The sequence below is a fragment of the Corythoichthys intestinalis genome, chromosome 17 (assembly GCF_030265065.1).
Source record: "Corythoichthys intestinalis isolate RoL2023-P3 chromosome 17, ASM3026506v1, whole genome shotgun sequence".
NCBI classification, from domain to species: domain Eukaryota; kingdom Metazoa; phylum Chordata; class Actinopteri; order Syngnathiformes; family Syngnathidae; genus Corythoichthys; species Corythoichthys intestinalis.
In genome coordinates this window covers 39,375,265-39,391,935 of record NC_080411.1, presented here as the reverse complement: position 1 = coordinate 39,391,935, position 16,671 = coordinate 39,375,265, and the positions used below count along the sequence as shown (strand labels likewise).

At 39.4% G+C, this 16,671-nt stretch overlaps 2 protein-coding genes across 4 annotated transcripts in view; one reads left to right on the top strand and one right to left on the bottom strand.

The window, feature by feature from the left end:
• The window catches only part of pum3 (pumilio RNA-binding family member 3), a 48,075-nt gene extending 31,627 nt beyond the window's left edge, over positions 1-16,448 (bottom strand). The window contains exons 1-3 of one of the 2 annotated variants that reach the window (XM_057819286.1): positions 16,178-16,448; positions 15,976-16,083; positions 9,796-9,867 (exon numbers count right to left, since the gene is read on the bottom strand). In XM_057819286.1, the coding sequence (XP_057675269.1) occupies positions 9,796-9,839 (44 nt within the window). In that variant the 5' untranslated portion in view covers positions 9,840-9,867; positions 15,976-16,083; positions 16,178-16,448. Of the gene's footprint in view, positions 1-9,795; positions 9,868-15,975; positions 16,084-16,177 lie in introns of those variants that run through there. The other variant, XM_057819288.1, reaches the window with a different exon arrangement.
• The window catches only part of LOC130905686 (cilia- and flagella-associated protein 44-like), a 43,059-nt gene that overhangs the window by 4,502 nt on the left and 21,886 nt on the right, over positions 1-16,671 (top strand). For both annotated transcript variants that reach the window (XM_057819285.1, XM_057819284.1), the window contains exons 6-23: positions 737-851; positions 914-1,078; positions 1,166-1,321; positions 1,388-1,435; positions 3,238-3,337; positions 3,838-3,932; positions 4,015-4,209; positions 4,307-4,417; positions 4,492-4,644; positions 4,800-4,982; positions 6,775-6,917; positions 7,008-7,287; positions 7,752-7,807; positions 9,803-9,965; positions 10,076-10,206; positions 15,903-16,108; positions 16,181-16,325; positions 16,408-16,585. In XM_057819285.1, coding sequence (XP_057675268.1) covers positions 737-851; positions 914-1,078; positions 1,166-1,321; positions 1,388-1,435; positions 3,238-3,337; positions 3,838-3,932; positions 4,015-4,209; positions 4,307-4,417; positions 4,492-4,644; positions 4,800-4,982; positions 6,775-6,917; positions 7,008-7,287; positions 7,752-7,807; positions 9,803-9,965; positions 10,076-10,206; positions 15,903-16,108; positions 16,181-16,325; positions 16,408-16,585 — 2,623 coding nt within the window. The remainder of the gene's footprint in view (positions 1-736; positions 852-913; positions 1,079-1,165; positions 1,322-1,387; positions 1,436-3,237; positions 3,338-3,837; positions 3,933-4,014; positions 4,210-4,306; positions 4,418-4,491; positions 4,645-4,799; positions 4,983-6,774; positions 6,918-7,007; positions 7,288-7,751; positions 7,808-9,802; positions 9,966-10,075; positions 10,207-15,902; positions 16,109-16,180; positions 16,326-16,407; positions 16,586-16,671) is intronic.

The window sequence follows — 16,671 nt, the reverse complement described above, 5'->3', positions numbered from 1 at the left end:
ATTGTTTCAGAAGAACAAAATACACGTTCTGAAGTGGCCAAGTCAAAGTCCAGACTTGAACCCCATTGAGATGCTGTGGCATGGCCTAATGACAGCATTTCATGCTAGACATCCCAGGAATCTGACTGAACTAAAGCAGTTTTGTTGAGAAGAATGGGCCAAGATTAGTCCTGATCGATGTGCCAGACTGGTCTGCATTTACAGAAAGTGTCTCCTTGAAGTTTTTGTGGCCAAAGTGGGGGCACAAAATATTTAATGTGACGGTTCACTTTCTTTTTCCCCCCTTCTGTTATTGTTTGCATACTATCCTCATTAAAATATGAAAAGCTATAAATGTTTGGATGTTTTAGTTCAAGCAGACACTTTTTTCATCTGTGTGATTTTGACAAAGATCAGATCACATCTGACGGTTATTTATGCAGAAATGTGAGAAATTCCAAAAGGTTCAGATACTTTTTAATACCACTGTAAAAAGCCAGATTTCCACCAAATTGTCCAGTTGTCCACTGGACCAAGACATATCTTGGAGTCTTGAGAGTTACAACACCACTGATGGTCTCAGATAGCAAACTTGGATCTAGCTTAAAAGCATACCAGAGGTGTGCAAGCAGAATGGCTATAGCTGTAATAGTCATTGTATATTATCATACTGGCTGAACCTGCCAGGTAATTCAACATAAACTAATGTGACATAGTTTATTCACATATTTGGGTTTAATGTATTCTCTCTCCACAGATTCTGGAGAATTGCTAGCACATTTACAGGTCTCAAATTGGAAGGGCTTATTGGGCATTTTGGGAAAATGGCAGCAACAGACATCGAAGGCTATATAGAACTTCCCGATGGAAAGGTTTGCACCCTATCTCATCTGACAGTTTATATTAACAGTTTGACCAGCGTCCATCCTCTCAGGTGGTGTCTGGCTCAAACTGGGGCAATCTGCTACTGTGGGATGGAAATTGCATTAAAGTGGAACTCTGCAGGAAAGGAGGACAATGTTGTCATACAGGAGTTGCTCAGCCTTTTGCTTTGGAGGACGGACAGCTAATGACTCTCGGCTCTGATGGAATGATCCGGGTAAAACCAAAACTCCCAGCATAATTGGAAAGCTGTGACAGTCCCATCAGATCAGTATGAATATGTAACGTTCCTTTGACCTTGCAGGGCTGGGACTATGAGAGAATCTGCAATGCAGAAAGTAGCAGTGAAAGCAGCAAGTTTGAGATGGAGCCCATGAATGAGATGATTGTTGGGCGCCACGTATGCCTCTCCTCAATAGTGAAAAGCTCCCTTCCCGACTCTACTGTTTGGTTTGCTCAGGTCACCAGTCATCTTCAATGGAAACCTTATTGAACACATTAAAAAATTACCTCTTTGACTTTTTAGGATTCCAATGGAGCTATTTGGAAACTGGATCTTTCTTTCACATACAGCGTGAGGCTCGTCTACACTATTAACAGAACAATGTCTACCTTGACTTGCGAATCAAAATAAAATGATCAAGGATCATGTTGAGTGAACAATAGGATAACTTATTTTGAAAAAAATCACAAATACAGTTCTATGGAAAAGTATCTGAACCTTTTGGAATTTCTCACATTTGTGCATAAAATCACCATCAAATGTGATCTGATCATTGTCAAAATCAAACAGATGAAAAAAGTGTCTGCTTTAACTAAAATCACCCAAACATTTATAGGTTTTCATATTTTAATGAGGATAGTATGCAAACAATGACAGAAGGGGGAAAAAGAAGTAAGTGAACCATCGCATTTAATATTTTGTGCCCCCCCGTGGCAGCAATAACTTCAACCAGACGCTTCCCGTAGCTGAAGATCAGTCTGGCACATCGATCAGGACTAATCTTGGCCCAGTCTTCTCTACAAAACTGCTGTAGTACAGTTAGATTCCTGGGATGTCTGGCATGAATCACTGTCTTCAGGTCATGCCATGCATCTCAATGGGGTTCAAGTCTGGACTTTGACTTGGCCACTCCAGAATGTGTATTCTGTTCTTCTGAAACCATGCTGAAGTTGATTTACTTCTGTGTTTTGGATCATTGTCTTGTTGCAGCATCCATCCTCTTTTTAGCTTGAACTGTCTGACAGATGGCCTCAGGTTTTCCTGCAAAACATCCTGATAAAATTTTGAATTCATTCCTCCATTAATGATTGCAAGTTGTCCAGGCCCTTAGGCTCCAAAACAGCCCCAAATCATGATGCTCATTCCACCGTGCTTCACGGTGGGGATAAGGTGTTGAAGTTGGTGAGCTGTTCCATTTTTTCTACACACATGATGTTGTGTGTTACTCCCAAACAATTCAACTTTGGTTTCATCAGTCCACAAAATATTTTGCCAAAACGTATGCAGAGTGTCCAAGAGCCGTTTTGCAAACATTAAACGAGCAACAATGTCTTTTTTAGACAGCAGTGGTTTCCTCCGTGGATCCTCCCATGAACACCATATCTTCACCATAGTTTTACATATACGGTAGTTGATGTGTGCACAGAGATATTGGACTGTGCCAGTGATTTCTTTTAAGTCTTCAGCAGACACTCTAGGGTTCTTTTTTTTTTATTATTTTTTTTTTTAACCTCTCTGAGTAATCTGCGCTGAACTCTTGGCGTCATCATTGGTGGGCGGCCACTCCTGGGGAGAGATGCAACAGTGCCAAACTCTTTCCATTTGTAGACAACTTCTCTGACTGCCGATTGATGAATATCCAGACTTTTAGAGATGGTTTTGTATCCTTTCCCATCTTTATACCAATCAACTATCCTTGATCGCAGGTCTTCGAACAGCTCTTTTGACCGAGCCATGATACACATCAGACAATGCTTCTCATGCAGACAATTCTTACCAGGTGTGTGTTTTATAGTGGGCAGGGCAGCTTTAAACCACTCAACAGTGATTTGCACACACCTGACTTAACTTGTTTGGTAAAAATTAGTTTCGATTGCTCTTTAAGTCTCCTTCGGCAGAGGGTTCACTTACTTATTTTTCTCCCTTCTGTCATTGTTTGCATGCTATCCTCATTCAAATATGAAAACCTATAAATGGTTGGGTTGTTTCAGTTAAAGCAGACACTGTTTTTACATCCATGTGATTTTGACAAATATCAGATAATATTTGATGGTGATTTTATGCAGCAATTTGAGAAATTCCAATAGGTTCGGATACTTTTTCATACCACTGTACTAATACAGCAGGAGTCTAACTGAAATCTCTGTGAGCAGACTCCTGATCCAGAGTGCCTGATATCCTTCCATGCTGGACCAATCAAGGGCCTTGATGTGTCAAAGAAAAGTCACCTCATGGCAACTACTGCAAAAGATCGTGAGTCACTACTTTGGGGCCATATACCTGTAGTACAAACACACATAGATAAATAGAAGGATATTGATCATTTAAGTGGGAACTATCTAGAGTAACATGCTTTGACAAACATGAAAGTATCCTATATTTAATGTTTGAAGTGATTTCTGCAATTCAATGAGATTTAGATATTTGTCTAAGATTAGGTGGGTGCTTCATCAAGACTGCATGTTTCAGTAGGTTACCCTACAAAAATGTTCGATAGGATTTGGATTGGGGTCCTCCAAAATAGTCCAATGTTTTGTTCTACACAATGGCCAAGATCTTTTTAGGTTTTGAGTCAATATCCAGGAAGGACAAATGACCTGGGGCTGAAGCCAAGCTTTCTAATAATGGGCAGCACATTTCTCCCCAGACTAACTTGATCATCTTGAATTTTCATTGTACTAATCTGCATCACAAATAAGACTTCAAACGTCTGTCACAACTCACATGCTTGGTCTTGATATTCCCTCTTCAAGGTACCGTTAGAATCTTTGACTTTCTGGCAAAAACCGAGCTCATCAGTAGCCGATTCAACCAGGGTGGAACCGCCCTCCATTGGGCACCACCTTCGGTAAGAATAGACATTTATGAATGCTATTTAATTGCGATTAAACTTGAATTATGGAGAAAAATTCTCAGATGGTTGTTTGCAGGTGAATTACAGTGGAGGTTTATTGGTGACAGGATTTGAGGATGGGGTGGTGCGCCTGCTGGAGCTTTTCGATTCCACGGGGCTCCATAACAACAAAGGAGACACTCGCATTCGTCTCAAACAGGCCTTCAAACCCCACAATGGCCCTGTAACCTCAATTGCATATGAACGTGATGGTAAAATTTTAGCCACAGGGGTAAGCACTTTAATAATTCACTTGATCATGGTTATCATGGCTTGTGTGTTTTTCACTCCTTGCTTGCTATTCAACTAATCTTTACCTTTATCCATAGAGCTCAGATTGCACTGTATTCTTTTTTACTGTTGGAGAAAAATATGAACCTGTTGGTTTTGTTCAAGTTCCCGAAAAAGTACAGATACTTCAATGGTCACCTCATTCCCATGTAAGTTTCTGTTTGAAGGGCAGTATATTTTTTATATTAAAAAAATCCTGACAACAATTCACATTGTTACACAGCATGAAAGCAGCCTGCTTATCATGTGTCAGAGTGGGCATGTTGTGGAGGTCCCGTGTCCTGATAACAATACCCTGAAGACAACCAAATCTTACCAACTGCTGGAACTGCCCAGGAGATCGTTCTGCTTCAAAAGCATCAAATCTCGAATTAAGGTTTCGCTTAATGTGTTTTCCGTGAATGTTAGCTACACCATTTTACAATAATGGTTCTTTATTTACAGTTATACAATCCCATTATTGCTTCCAATCCTTTGACCCACTTGTAATTGACAAAACTCTCATGACTTGCTTTGTCACTGGGTTTGTAGAGAGAGGAGGAAATAGCAAGGCGACAAGCTTTCAAGGTAAAACAGCAACAGGAGCATCAAGAGCATCAAGTTCCAGAAGAGGAAAAGATAGATGAGGAGTTACCCCCCATGGTCGTCCCTAACCCTCGTAGTCCTCTTCACTGTGGTTTCTACTCAGAGCCTGGTCAATTCTGGCTGTCTATGGTAACTATACATAAAAATACATTAAAGTGCCTGTGATGCGATTAAAAAAATCTTAAATAGAATTCTTATATGAATTAAAATCATATTTTGAGATGATTTGACAATATACAACAATTTGGCAAAGCGCAGATGACAAAAAATGATTCTCTTAATCTGCCGTTTAGCCCCCCCCGCCTGTCATTATAGCGCTTTGGAGCCTCCGGCTGGTTGATGACATCGGCAGAGTAATGATTTCAGCTGATTTAGAATTCAGCCCAATGGGGAAGATTCAGAACGAGGGAAATGCGACAGAGATAGCAAAATGTCATCATTTTTTCTATCTCTCTACTCCAATATTTTTACAGGATATTCTTTTTATCGAAGTATTTTTTCCTCAAATGCTAAATAAATGGTATGGTCATGACAAATAACAGTCTTGTGCTAAATGGAACATGAAATATTAAAATGCATTTATTCAGTACGACAGGGAAAAATTAATGCATGATGGTCAATATTGCCGACTTCTTAAACCTCCCGAACGATATTTTATGCCACTGGAGTTAATCCGGCTTTTGTCATTTTCCTGCCCTAGCTCCGGAGCAAAGGAAAGAGCGTAAACAAAACAGGAGGCGTGAGAGCTAGGTGACATTCTAAACCGAACCGAACGGCTCTTCCAAGTCTTTTCCTCGCCTTTCAAAAACGAAAAATCACACAAAACTCCCCCGACTCATTTCACACACGGCAGCGGAGTTGATCGTCTTCACCGATCAGCTAGCCCCTGGCGGTGAGCAAGTCTCGGCTCGTCGTTCTGCTGAGGCCCATGCTGGCAGGCAGTGCTCATCGCTGGGACGCAGAGGGGAATGAATGCCGTAAATGGCGCATTCTTGGTGGACCAACCGGCCGACGTCGGAGCACGCGAAAAAACAGAGAGGCGTGGAAGTCTGGAAACAATCGAGAATCCCCAGGCCGTAGCCGAGGATAGCGCTCTGTCGGCGGGCACATGAAGAGGGTAGAGAGGGGTGGAAGTCTCTCCACAATCGAGAACCACAGACGAGAGCGCATGGCTGCCCAAGCATGGACGCTCATTGGCTGGTGACCATGGTGTGCGACAAGCTGCCGGTCGTCAGCCGAGTGGCCTTCTCGGTGGACAAGGAGCATTGTCACCCACAAAATTCAAGCCCCCTCCTTTGTTTTCTCCTTATTAAAACATTTGCAATGATCCGGGTGTTTGACATAACATAAAACATGTAGCTTACTCACTTAGTCATCCGTGCAATGGTCTCTTGATTGCCGACTTGTTTTGTCCATTCTTCGCGGTGATCAAGGATCTTTTGGAAATCCAAAAAGCCTCATACCGGTCTCCCTGGTGTAGCAACAAAAGCCTGCAGCACATCGGGCTGGCGTGACGCAAAAAATTAAAACAACAAATTAATCCGTAAAATCAGCTGAATTCGCAGTCCTTCTGCATACGATAGTAATGGCTGTTTTATGAGATTATTAGTCCGCTGACGTCACATTCGCCTTCTTCCTCAATCCGAGACCGTGGCTGGAAGGCTCTCATTTTCGTAAATAAAATTGATAAATATATCGATCTCTTCCACACACATCCAAGGGGTCCATTTCATTCAGCATAAAATACTGAAATAAACATGCTTCTTTTGTATCACAAGCATTCTAAATGATGGGTAATTTGTTACTCAGTAGATAAGGTCAGTATCTATCATGACTCGATAGATACACCCAGAAATTAACTTTAATAACAGGATGCACTCATATTTTGTATACCTGCCTAATTTCAATGAATTCTTTCCAGGGAGGGTTTGACTCAGGTTTCTTGTACCATTGCAAGTTCTCTGAGAGACAGGATGAGGGTCCAGACCAACGCCATGATGAACCATTTGACTTCCTAACAGTCCCGAATGCTGATGATGACCCCATTTGTACAATCACCTTCAAGTATGATGACTGGAAAAAGCCAAAGAAAAATCAAATTACAGGTTTTACTCTATAGTGAGCTGGTCTTGCGTATGTTTGTTTTTGTCACAGCTCCAACAGGCAGCTGATGCTATGTGGCATGCACTCAGGTTCCATCAGAGTTTTCCCACTTGATCCAAACAACCACACCCTAACCTCCATGCAGGCATACTGGGATCTGAGCGTCCACGACAGCAATTATGGACAACTACGGCACATCTGCTGCAGCTACGACGACCAATTTGTGTTAACAGCCGGAGATGATGGCAATATATTCTCCTTCAACTTGTTTCCTCATGAGAAACTACAGAAAGGCCTGAGTAGAAATAGAGCCATGGTTCCTTCTCCAAGGGTTGGTAAACTTCATCCAGAAAGATGGTTTTCACTTAAACACATTTATAGTACAGCGGTACCTTTACTTACGACCATCTCTACATACAGAATTTTCAGTTTAAGACACGCCTCAATGGGAAAATATTGCCTCTTTGTACGAAAGAAATTTCAGGTTACGAAAGGCAAAAGAATAGTATGGCTGGTACTCGTAGCTCCCAGAGTTTACTGAACGTAACATACTTGTAGCTGCTCTGTCATTGGCTATTGCCTAGCATTCGTGGCATCCAATTGACAGTAGAGGTTAACGTCGATGTTTTACTCTATCCTTGTTTTTTTTTCATTATGCACAACTCTGATTTTATGTTTATTGAGCAATAATGTAATTGTAACATGTATTTGTTCGAAACTACTCCCGAACCAATTAATTTCTTAAGCTGAGGTACCACTTTATTTCAGAAAGTAATATTCTGACTTTCCAACTAGGACGGTCTTGAGAATGAGGATTTGGCTCAGGACATCGATGACCCAGCAGTTGATAGGTTAAGTATGATTTCGTTGTTTTCGGATATCACCTTTGCTGGGCATTGTGCTGTGATATACACGTGTACCGTTCATGTATTTAGACCTGGTGAAGTTATAAGTCCCAAACACTGGAGGGTAGCGACAGTGAAATAAAAATGAAGGCAAATTAACCCACCTGTCAAGGTTTGTCCCGTTGTTTATTAGGGGTGCACTGGGAAAAAAATCCACTTCTAAAACGGGTCAAAAATTTCCTGAAAAAGATTTGCTTATAACAAATAAGAAAAGTCTGCCAGTTGAACAAGCAACTTTTTGTCTCACTAAGAATTCTTAAAATAAGACATCGATTCAGGATGAACAAGATCTTGAAACTAGTTATATTTTACTAGTGTTGTACATGTACAAAGCACTTGTTGTTCACGCTCAAAGTACTTGTAGTACACGTACAAAGTACTTGTCGTACAAAGTTCTTGTCGTACAAAGTACTTTTAGTAGAAGTACAAACAAGTACACATACTTGTAGTATAGTATGTGTACATGTACAAAGCACTTGTTGTTCACGCTCAAAGTACTTGTAGTACAAGTACAAAGTACTTGTCGTACAAAGTACTTTTAGTAGAAGTACAAACAAGTACACATACTTGTAGTATAGTAGGTTTACATGTATTACATGCACACTTACGTGTAGTACAAGTACACACAAGTACATGTACTTGTAGTATAAGAACACACAAGTACACATAATTGTAAAATAGTATGTTTACTTGTATTACAATTACACGTACGTGTAGTACAAGTACACACATTTGTCTTAAAAGTACACACAAGTACACTTACTTGGAGTACAAGTACACGCATACTTGTAGTGCAACTAGGCAGACTTTGTAATAACACAATATTGTTATCCAAAGAATCAATTACGTATAATGTGATGAAATTGATGATTTACAGGTCTAAACAGTCTTTCATGTTGCAATAAATGTGTACATGAAGTGTGCATGCTTTTCAATAAAAAGGACAGATTTTCTTGAAATAAGTTGGGTCTATGTCTTAAAATACGAAAAGTCCTCTTTTACAAATAATTCAAAAGCTTGAAAATGTTTATGACGGACAAAAATGGCTTGTTTTCAATGAGATTTTACAAAAAACAAAGTGCTTTCAAGATTTTCTGGCTTAACAAGATATTTAAGATTAATTGTCTTAAAATAAGACAATAATTCTTGCTCAAATTTTACTTGTTAAGGGACTTTGTCTCATTTTAAGAGTAATTGTTTTTTACTAGAAAATCAGACAAATATTCTTGCTAAGACTGAGTTTTTTTGCAGTGTGGGAACCTCTTGGTACCTCATGATACAATACGATTTGTGATACATAGCTCACAATGACGATCTCGCAATAGAATCTCATACCGGCACATGCCGAGTAAATTCCTTTTGATTTTAGGTTACAGAACAGGAAGTGACCCGGGAATCTCCCAAATACATAGGCTGCGACTCAACCTTAACAGGAAGTGACCTGTAAATGCTCTAAAAATCAGAAAGAGTGACTGTGAATGCTCTGGTTTTGAATGAACAAACGTTCATTTGCCTTTCCCAGTCTTAACGAATTGGGCTTTGAGCGCCGTCAATGGCAGCCATAGAGTTAACTGAGACACTATTATGGTGGAAGATTTTGGTATCACCTCGTTGGTTCCTTCTTTATTTTCTTAAAACATTGACACCTTTTTACAACGATATCTCGATTCTTGGCATGAGCGTATCCATAACCTTTTGAGATGCAAAGTGTCACGATATATTTCCACTTCGATATTTTGTCACACCCTTATTGTTTATAGTCGAAAATTTAATACAATTATGCCGCAGACTTTCGGGCACAGTGAATGAGAGCTTAACCAGTATGTTCAGAGTCTGAATCTGCTGGAGCAAATGTGGCTCAGCTTGTTGAGCCATTTGTCCAGTGACCGAGGAGGTGGTAGTTTCAGGAAAACATTAAAGTTATTTGTTCCTACCTTGCAGCATAGAGATGGTCAGACAGAAGCTGGAGAAAGCCCATCTGTCTCAGGAAGCTGAGAAGAAAAAGTCTGAAAAGAGGAAAAGGCTTGCTGAGATTCAGAATATGTTCAACAAACTGCTCAGGGACAACAATGACTTGCCAGAACATTCCCGGCTGACATTTGCGGTACACACGATCACACTGTGAAATTTTGACTATGAGAACAACAAATCTGAAGTCAAGTAAGTAATGACAGAGTGTTGGTTCCTACGTCTGTGTGATGTCAATGTAAGCAGGAGTTACAGCTGAATGAGTGTTTTGAAGAGGAGGCTAAGCGGGAGAAGACACGCAAAATAAGAGAGGTCCAAAAACAGATGAGCTGGGAAGAGCAATACTCACAGATATCACTGAAAAAACTACAGGAATGGTATTGTCTGATAGCTACTAATACTACCACTTAAAATACGTTTCATTCATGCTACTGTTTTAACCATAGAAATTACAGATGTCCTGATCACCTACGTATTTTTGCACTTAAGTCATAGGAGGAGTTTGACTTTTGTGGCGGGGGGGCACAACATGTTGATGACCCCGAAACGCAGTGTCAGCAATAAAATCAACTTACAAGACTATTTATAATAATAAATAGAAAATAAACATTTCTCCCCATCATTTTTGAGGGAATTCTAAATCAGGCTGCTTTGGACAGCTATACTTTTTCGCCAAGATCGTCATCCATCTAATATGGTACGTCCGTAGGTGTTCTGTCAAATTTTGTACCCCATCAGAAATTGAGACTTTGTTTTAAAAATGGCCGAAAAAAACAGTGGTAACAAAGTAAACACTACAAACTTTCTTTAAGTAAAGGAATATTTAATTAGGTTTGATCATGGACGGACATGTAGAAAAGTTCTCCTCAGACACATCCTGCCATGTTAGCTGCACACAACAACTGCACGCCGCTCTCTCACAGTTTACGTCTTCGCCATGTAGTTAAGCATTCATTTACGCCATATTCGTGTTGAACATGTATGTTTACGATGTTACTTGCTTATTTAGCACCTGTGGATAACATTGATAGCCCAACTGAATGTATAATTCACCTTATTCACCGCCGCGACAGCTTTGGGAGCAAAATATATGGGTGCAAAATTTGGCAGAACACCGGTGATGGCTCTTTTGTTTAATTAGCGCCATTAGTGGGGCAAATTGGAAATCCGCTCACCATTTTGGGGGTGCTCTCTCGCTTTTCAAGGTCCACATTTTCAATCCTTGGTGTTTGCTTAGTAGTTGTTGCCGCTTTGAAAGCTTAAGTTTGAAAAACTTACGCATATCCATCTTGCCTCTTCGTTCCTTAGGTGGTTTTGGCTAAGCAAAGCAAATGACCGTCTAAGGTACAAGTTGTGTTACTTATTTGTGGGTTTCTTGAATAAGAAAACTTACTGAAAGATTTGATATTTTTTACTGACAGATCTTTAGTTATAGAGCAGAAGAGAGGCACAACATTAACTGTTCACTGGCGGGCTTTTGATCAGCTGTTTTGAGCTTTGAGTATCTCTGACTTCCGTGTGCTGTGACGAGCAGACATTACTAATCGAACATGCAGATACGATTTACTCATGTCACTAAAATAGTGACATGATCCGTTTGAAAAGTAATTTTGACCCATTAAGATTTTTTTTTTTGTTTATTTAATTTCTTTTTTTTGTTTGTTTGTTTTACTTTTACAGACAATATTTTACCAGATTTTTTTTTTTTTTAATTATATATAGGAAAGTCAATTACATGCAATGACACTTTTTGGCCACCAGGGGCGCCCCCTTAAACTCAAATTATGACTTAAGTCCGAGTCCGAGTCACCTGATTTTGAGAAACTGCCAATACCGCGTCCCTATCCGCTACCGAAGAATTTTTTTTGTTTTTTTTTGTTGTTGTTTTCATTCGAACAAAAGTTCCAAACATAGTACCGGACTTTTTAAAGTTCTTCCCCTACTGCTTTTTGTGTGTTGCAGACTATAAAACATACTGTATATTTTTGTATCTTTTGGCAATGCCATTGTATTTCTGGATTATTATAGTTACTTTTAGCCCTTACAAAGTAAAAAAATAAAAATAAATTAGGCCTGAACAATATTGGGAAAAAATGCACATTGCGATGTATATTGTTAATGCTCCACACTTAATTTTTGCATTGGTTACACTGGTGCACTTAACTTTTTTCTTAGGTGTACCAGCACAAAATTCATATTCCTATAATTCAATATCATTATTATTATTTTATATATATATCATTTTATTATATTATTTTTTTGTTGTATTTTATATTTTTTATATATTTATATTATTATTAATACTCATATGAGTGAGTCCACTAAAATTCTATCAAGCTTTGATGCTCATGCTGCCAAGAACAGCCTCTAAACAACAAAGATTGACTAAAAACGATGATTAACACCAGTGTTGTTTTTGGCAACCATTTTAATTTTCTTCTTAGTGTTAGTCTTTTGGACGAAAATACTCATTAGTCATATTTTAATCATTTCAAAATGTGTTCGTCTTCGTCTAGTTTAAGTCAACGAAAACTCTGAAAAATTTTGTCTAGTTTTAGTCGAAAATAGACATGTGCCGATTGCTGGTTTCAAGGTATACCGTGGTATGAAAATGTCACGGTTTCAAAACCGCAAAATGTTTTCGTCATGCCGTCCCTAAGGTATTACGTAGCTGTTTTTTGTCGCAAAAATGCAGGGAGAAATCCCTCGCTTGCAACTGCAAGGCTCAACCCTCCCCCACCGGTTGTTGCTCACTGTCAGTGAGTCAGCTGTGCTACACGGAGGCTGGAGGAGGTGAAACTCCTGAACTTTTTCCCCCATCGAAGAAAACATATGGGAATACTTTCTTTTTACGGAAAATAATCAAATGATTTATGTTCTGATTGTAATAATGTTGAGCTGTGGCTGTGGCTTTAGGCTCAACTAAAGAACTGCATTTATTTTAATTTTATTTAGAATATATACAGTGCCTTGCAAAAGTATTCGGCGCCCTTGAACCTTGCAACCTTTCGCCACATTTCAGGCTTCAAACATAAAGATATAACATTTTAATTTTTTGTCAAGAATCAACAACAAGTGGGACACAATCGTGAAGTGGAACAAAATGTATTGGATAATTTAAACTTTTTTAACAAATAAAAAACTGAAAAGTGGGGCGTGCAATATTATTCGGCCCCCTTGCGTTAATACTTTGTAGCGCCACCTTTTGCTCCAATTACAGCTGCAAGTCGCTTGGGGTATGTTTCTATCAGTTTTGCACATCGAGAGACTGACATTCTTGCCCATTCTTCCTTGCAAAACAGCTCGAGCTCAGTGAGGTTGGATGGAGAGTGTTTGTGAACAGCAGTCTTCAGCTCTTTCCACAGATTCTCGATTGGATTCAGGTCTGGACTTTGACTTGGCCATTCTAACACCTGGATACGTTTATTTTTGAACCATTCCATTGTAGATTTGGCTTTATGTTTTGGATCATTGTCCTGTTGGAAGATAAATCTCCATCCCAGTCTCAGGTCTTGTGCAGATACCAACAGGTTTTCTTCCAGAATGTTCCTGTATTTGGCTGCATCCATCTTCCCGTCAATTTTAACCATCTTCCCTGTCCCTGCTGAAGAAAAGCAGGCCCAAACCATGATGCTGCCACCACCATGTTTGACAGTGGGGATGGTGTGTTCAGGGTGATGAGCTGTGTTGCTTTTACGCCAAACATATCGTTTTGCATTGTGGCCAAAAAGTTCAATTTTACTTTCATCTGACCAGAGCACCTTCTTCCACATGTTTGGTGTGTCTCCCAGGTGGCTTGTGGCAAACTTTAAACGAGACTTTTTATGGATATCTTTGAGAAATGGCTTTCTTCTTGCCACTCTTCCATAAAGGCCAGATTTGTGCAGTGTACGACTGATTGTTGTCCTATGGACAGACTCTCCCACCTCAGCTGTAGATCTCTGCAGTTCATCCAGAGTGATCATGGGCCTCTTGGCTGCATCTCTGATCAGTTTTCTCATTGTTTGAGAAGAAAGTTTGGAAGGACGGCCGGGTCTTGGTAGATTTGCAGTGGTCTGATGCTCCTTCCATTTCAATATGATGGCTTGCACAGTGCTCCTTGAGATGTTTAAAGCTTGGGAAATCTTTTCGTATCCAAATCCGGCTTTAAACGTCTCCACAACAGTATCTCGGACCTGCCTGGTGTGTTCCTTGGTTTTCATAATGCTCTCTGCACTTTAAACAGAACCCTGAGACTATCACAGAGCAGGTGCATTTATACGGAGACTTGATTACACACAGGTGGATTCTATTTATCATCATCGGTCATTTAGGACAACATTGGATCATTCAGAGATCCTCACTGAACTTCTGGAGTGAGTTTGCTGCACTGAAAGTAAAGGGGCTGAATAATATTGCACGCCCCACTTTTCAGTTTTTTATTTGTTAAAAAAGTTTAAATTATCCAATAAATGTTGTTCCACTTCACGATTGTGTCCCACTTGTTGTTGATTCTTGACAAAAAAATTAAATTTCATATCTTTATGTTTGAAGCCTGAAATGTGGCGAAAGGTTGCAAGATTCAAGGGGGCCGAATACTTTTGCAAGGCACTGTATATATATTTTTAAACGTATTTTGAGATAACATTATATTTATGTCCAAAATTGCTTATATGATTTCAAAAATAAAAATCTTGGTCAATTGATTTTTTTTTTTTTTTAAACCCAGATATCTCAGACTAACACATTTTAGAGCTGTAATTACAATACAGTACCGTGAAACCGTGATATTTTGACTTAAGGATATCATATCCGCACATGCCAAGTTGACAATTCTCAAAATGTTTTCATCTATAAACTTCAAAAGTTTTAGTCCATAAATAAATAAATAAAAGGTTTCCAACAATTTCGAATTAACATGATAGATGAACACATAACTGTAGTCTACAAGGATATCACCATTTTCATGATGAATATACACACTCAGCAGGAAAACAGCCCATTTTACGCAGTTAATTAAACTCATCTGGACGCCACGAACTGTAGGTAAAATGTTTTCCAAAAGTTTAAGAAAACACAGAGACACCTCTCTAAATGCTAATGCTAACGCAAACGCAATGCTAACGCTACAAGTTAGTTTAGTGTGTGAAGATAACTCAGCACAGAGTTTTTAAAGCTAAAGAAACGTGGCATTGCCAAGATAAGAAAAAAAAACTTACCAAGCAGCACCTGACACATATGTCTCACAAAAAGAGCCTGGAATGGGCACCAGCTGGTGAGTAAGCCTGTGTGTGTGTGGGGGGGGGGGGGGGCACAGGATGTCACATGAGTGACACGACCAAACACTGTTAAATGCTTGCTAACTATAAATACAATAAGAAAATATCACACATTGTGAATTTATGACAGAAACTATTGCAAATTTTCATCTCGTTGTCGCGTCATCAGACTACAACTGGCATCCATCTCGTTTTGTTTTAGTCTCCCAAGACACGTTTTCAGCGCGTCGTCGGGACGTCATCGTCATGACAAAATTGTTCGTTGACGAAATATTTTCGTTATAGTCATCGTTGCCAAAAACAACACTGATTAAGACATTTGTGCCTTTGATTGTAGAGCTCCAGAGCCTTCACTCACCAGATCAAAGCTACAAACCTGTCAATAGTTGTTAACTTTAAGTAGCAAACTCCAGCTGCCTGCTGACCAAGAAAAGCAGCAGGAGAGAGAGTGAGAGGCTGTGCGAACATGAAGCAGAAAAACGAATACATTTTTTAGTTAAAAACCCGATCCTTTTCAAAAGATTCCGATCCTCTAAAAAATGGTGTGATTGGTCCGATTTCCGATCACCTGATTGGATCAGGAAATGCCTAAAAGATATTGTAGTGTTTATTTCAGGATTTAGGTCTATTCTGCCTTTACATCAAATAGATTGACCTGTGCACTTCCTATTCCTGGAATTTCTTATTGCACATTTGTGAATCACACTACCAGATTGCAATACCTAAAAGTTAAAGCATCAGCACGTTTTAAAATACAAGCAAAATAAAAGCCAGCAACCACAATGAAAAGCCTTATTGGTGTGTTTTACTTTCAGGTTCAATGGCTATTCTGAGTTTGATAAAGTCACTGTGTTTGCCATCCGCAATGACCACAGAGTCTCCACCTACCATGTTCCAGCGCTTTCTTTAGTGCAGATCCCACAACAGAACGGTTACAGTAGCACCAGCAACATTGAAGCTGCTCCAGATGAACGTAGAAAATCCAGGGATCAAACTCTGAAAGACAATAGTGAAACAGACGGTGAAGCAAACATTTGTTTAACCAATTATATACTGTACATTTACAAATGATTGCATGATTTGTGTTCACCAGAGGAAGATTTGCCACAGGTTCTGGTGACTCGATCTTCTCTGGTAAAGCTGGCTGATCGGCAGATAGAGCGGCTAAAAAAGGCCGCCGAAAAAGCTGAACAGGCACGTGCCAAGATTGAAAAGAGAAAGCAGGAATGGGACAACCTGTAAGTGTAATATCCTTGCAGACCTAACGTAACACTGAATCTAATGATTTGTTCAATGTTAACCAACTTATTCTCATCTCAGTTATAAAGAGAAACCCAAAAAGAACTGTGAAGATCCAGACGATGTGCAGGCCATCTGTGAAGCCAAAGAGAAAATTGGAGATTTGAAACTTAAAACTGATAAAAACTTCACTGTCCCAAAACATTTACGAATGAATCCAGACAAAAAGAAAGCAGAGATGACTGAACTGGAGGCCAATGTAAACAGCACACACACTTTTCTTGTACACATTTAATTTTCAGTTTGTTTCGGGTTTTTTGGTGGATTAAAAATATGAATGATCTA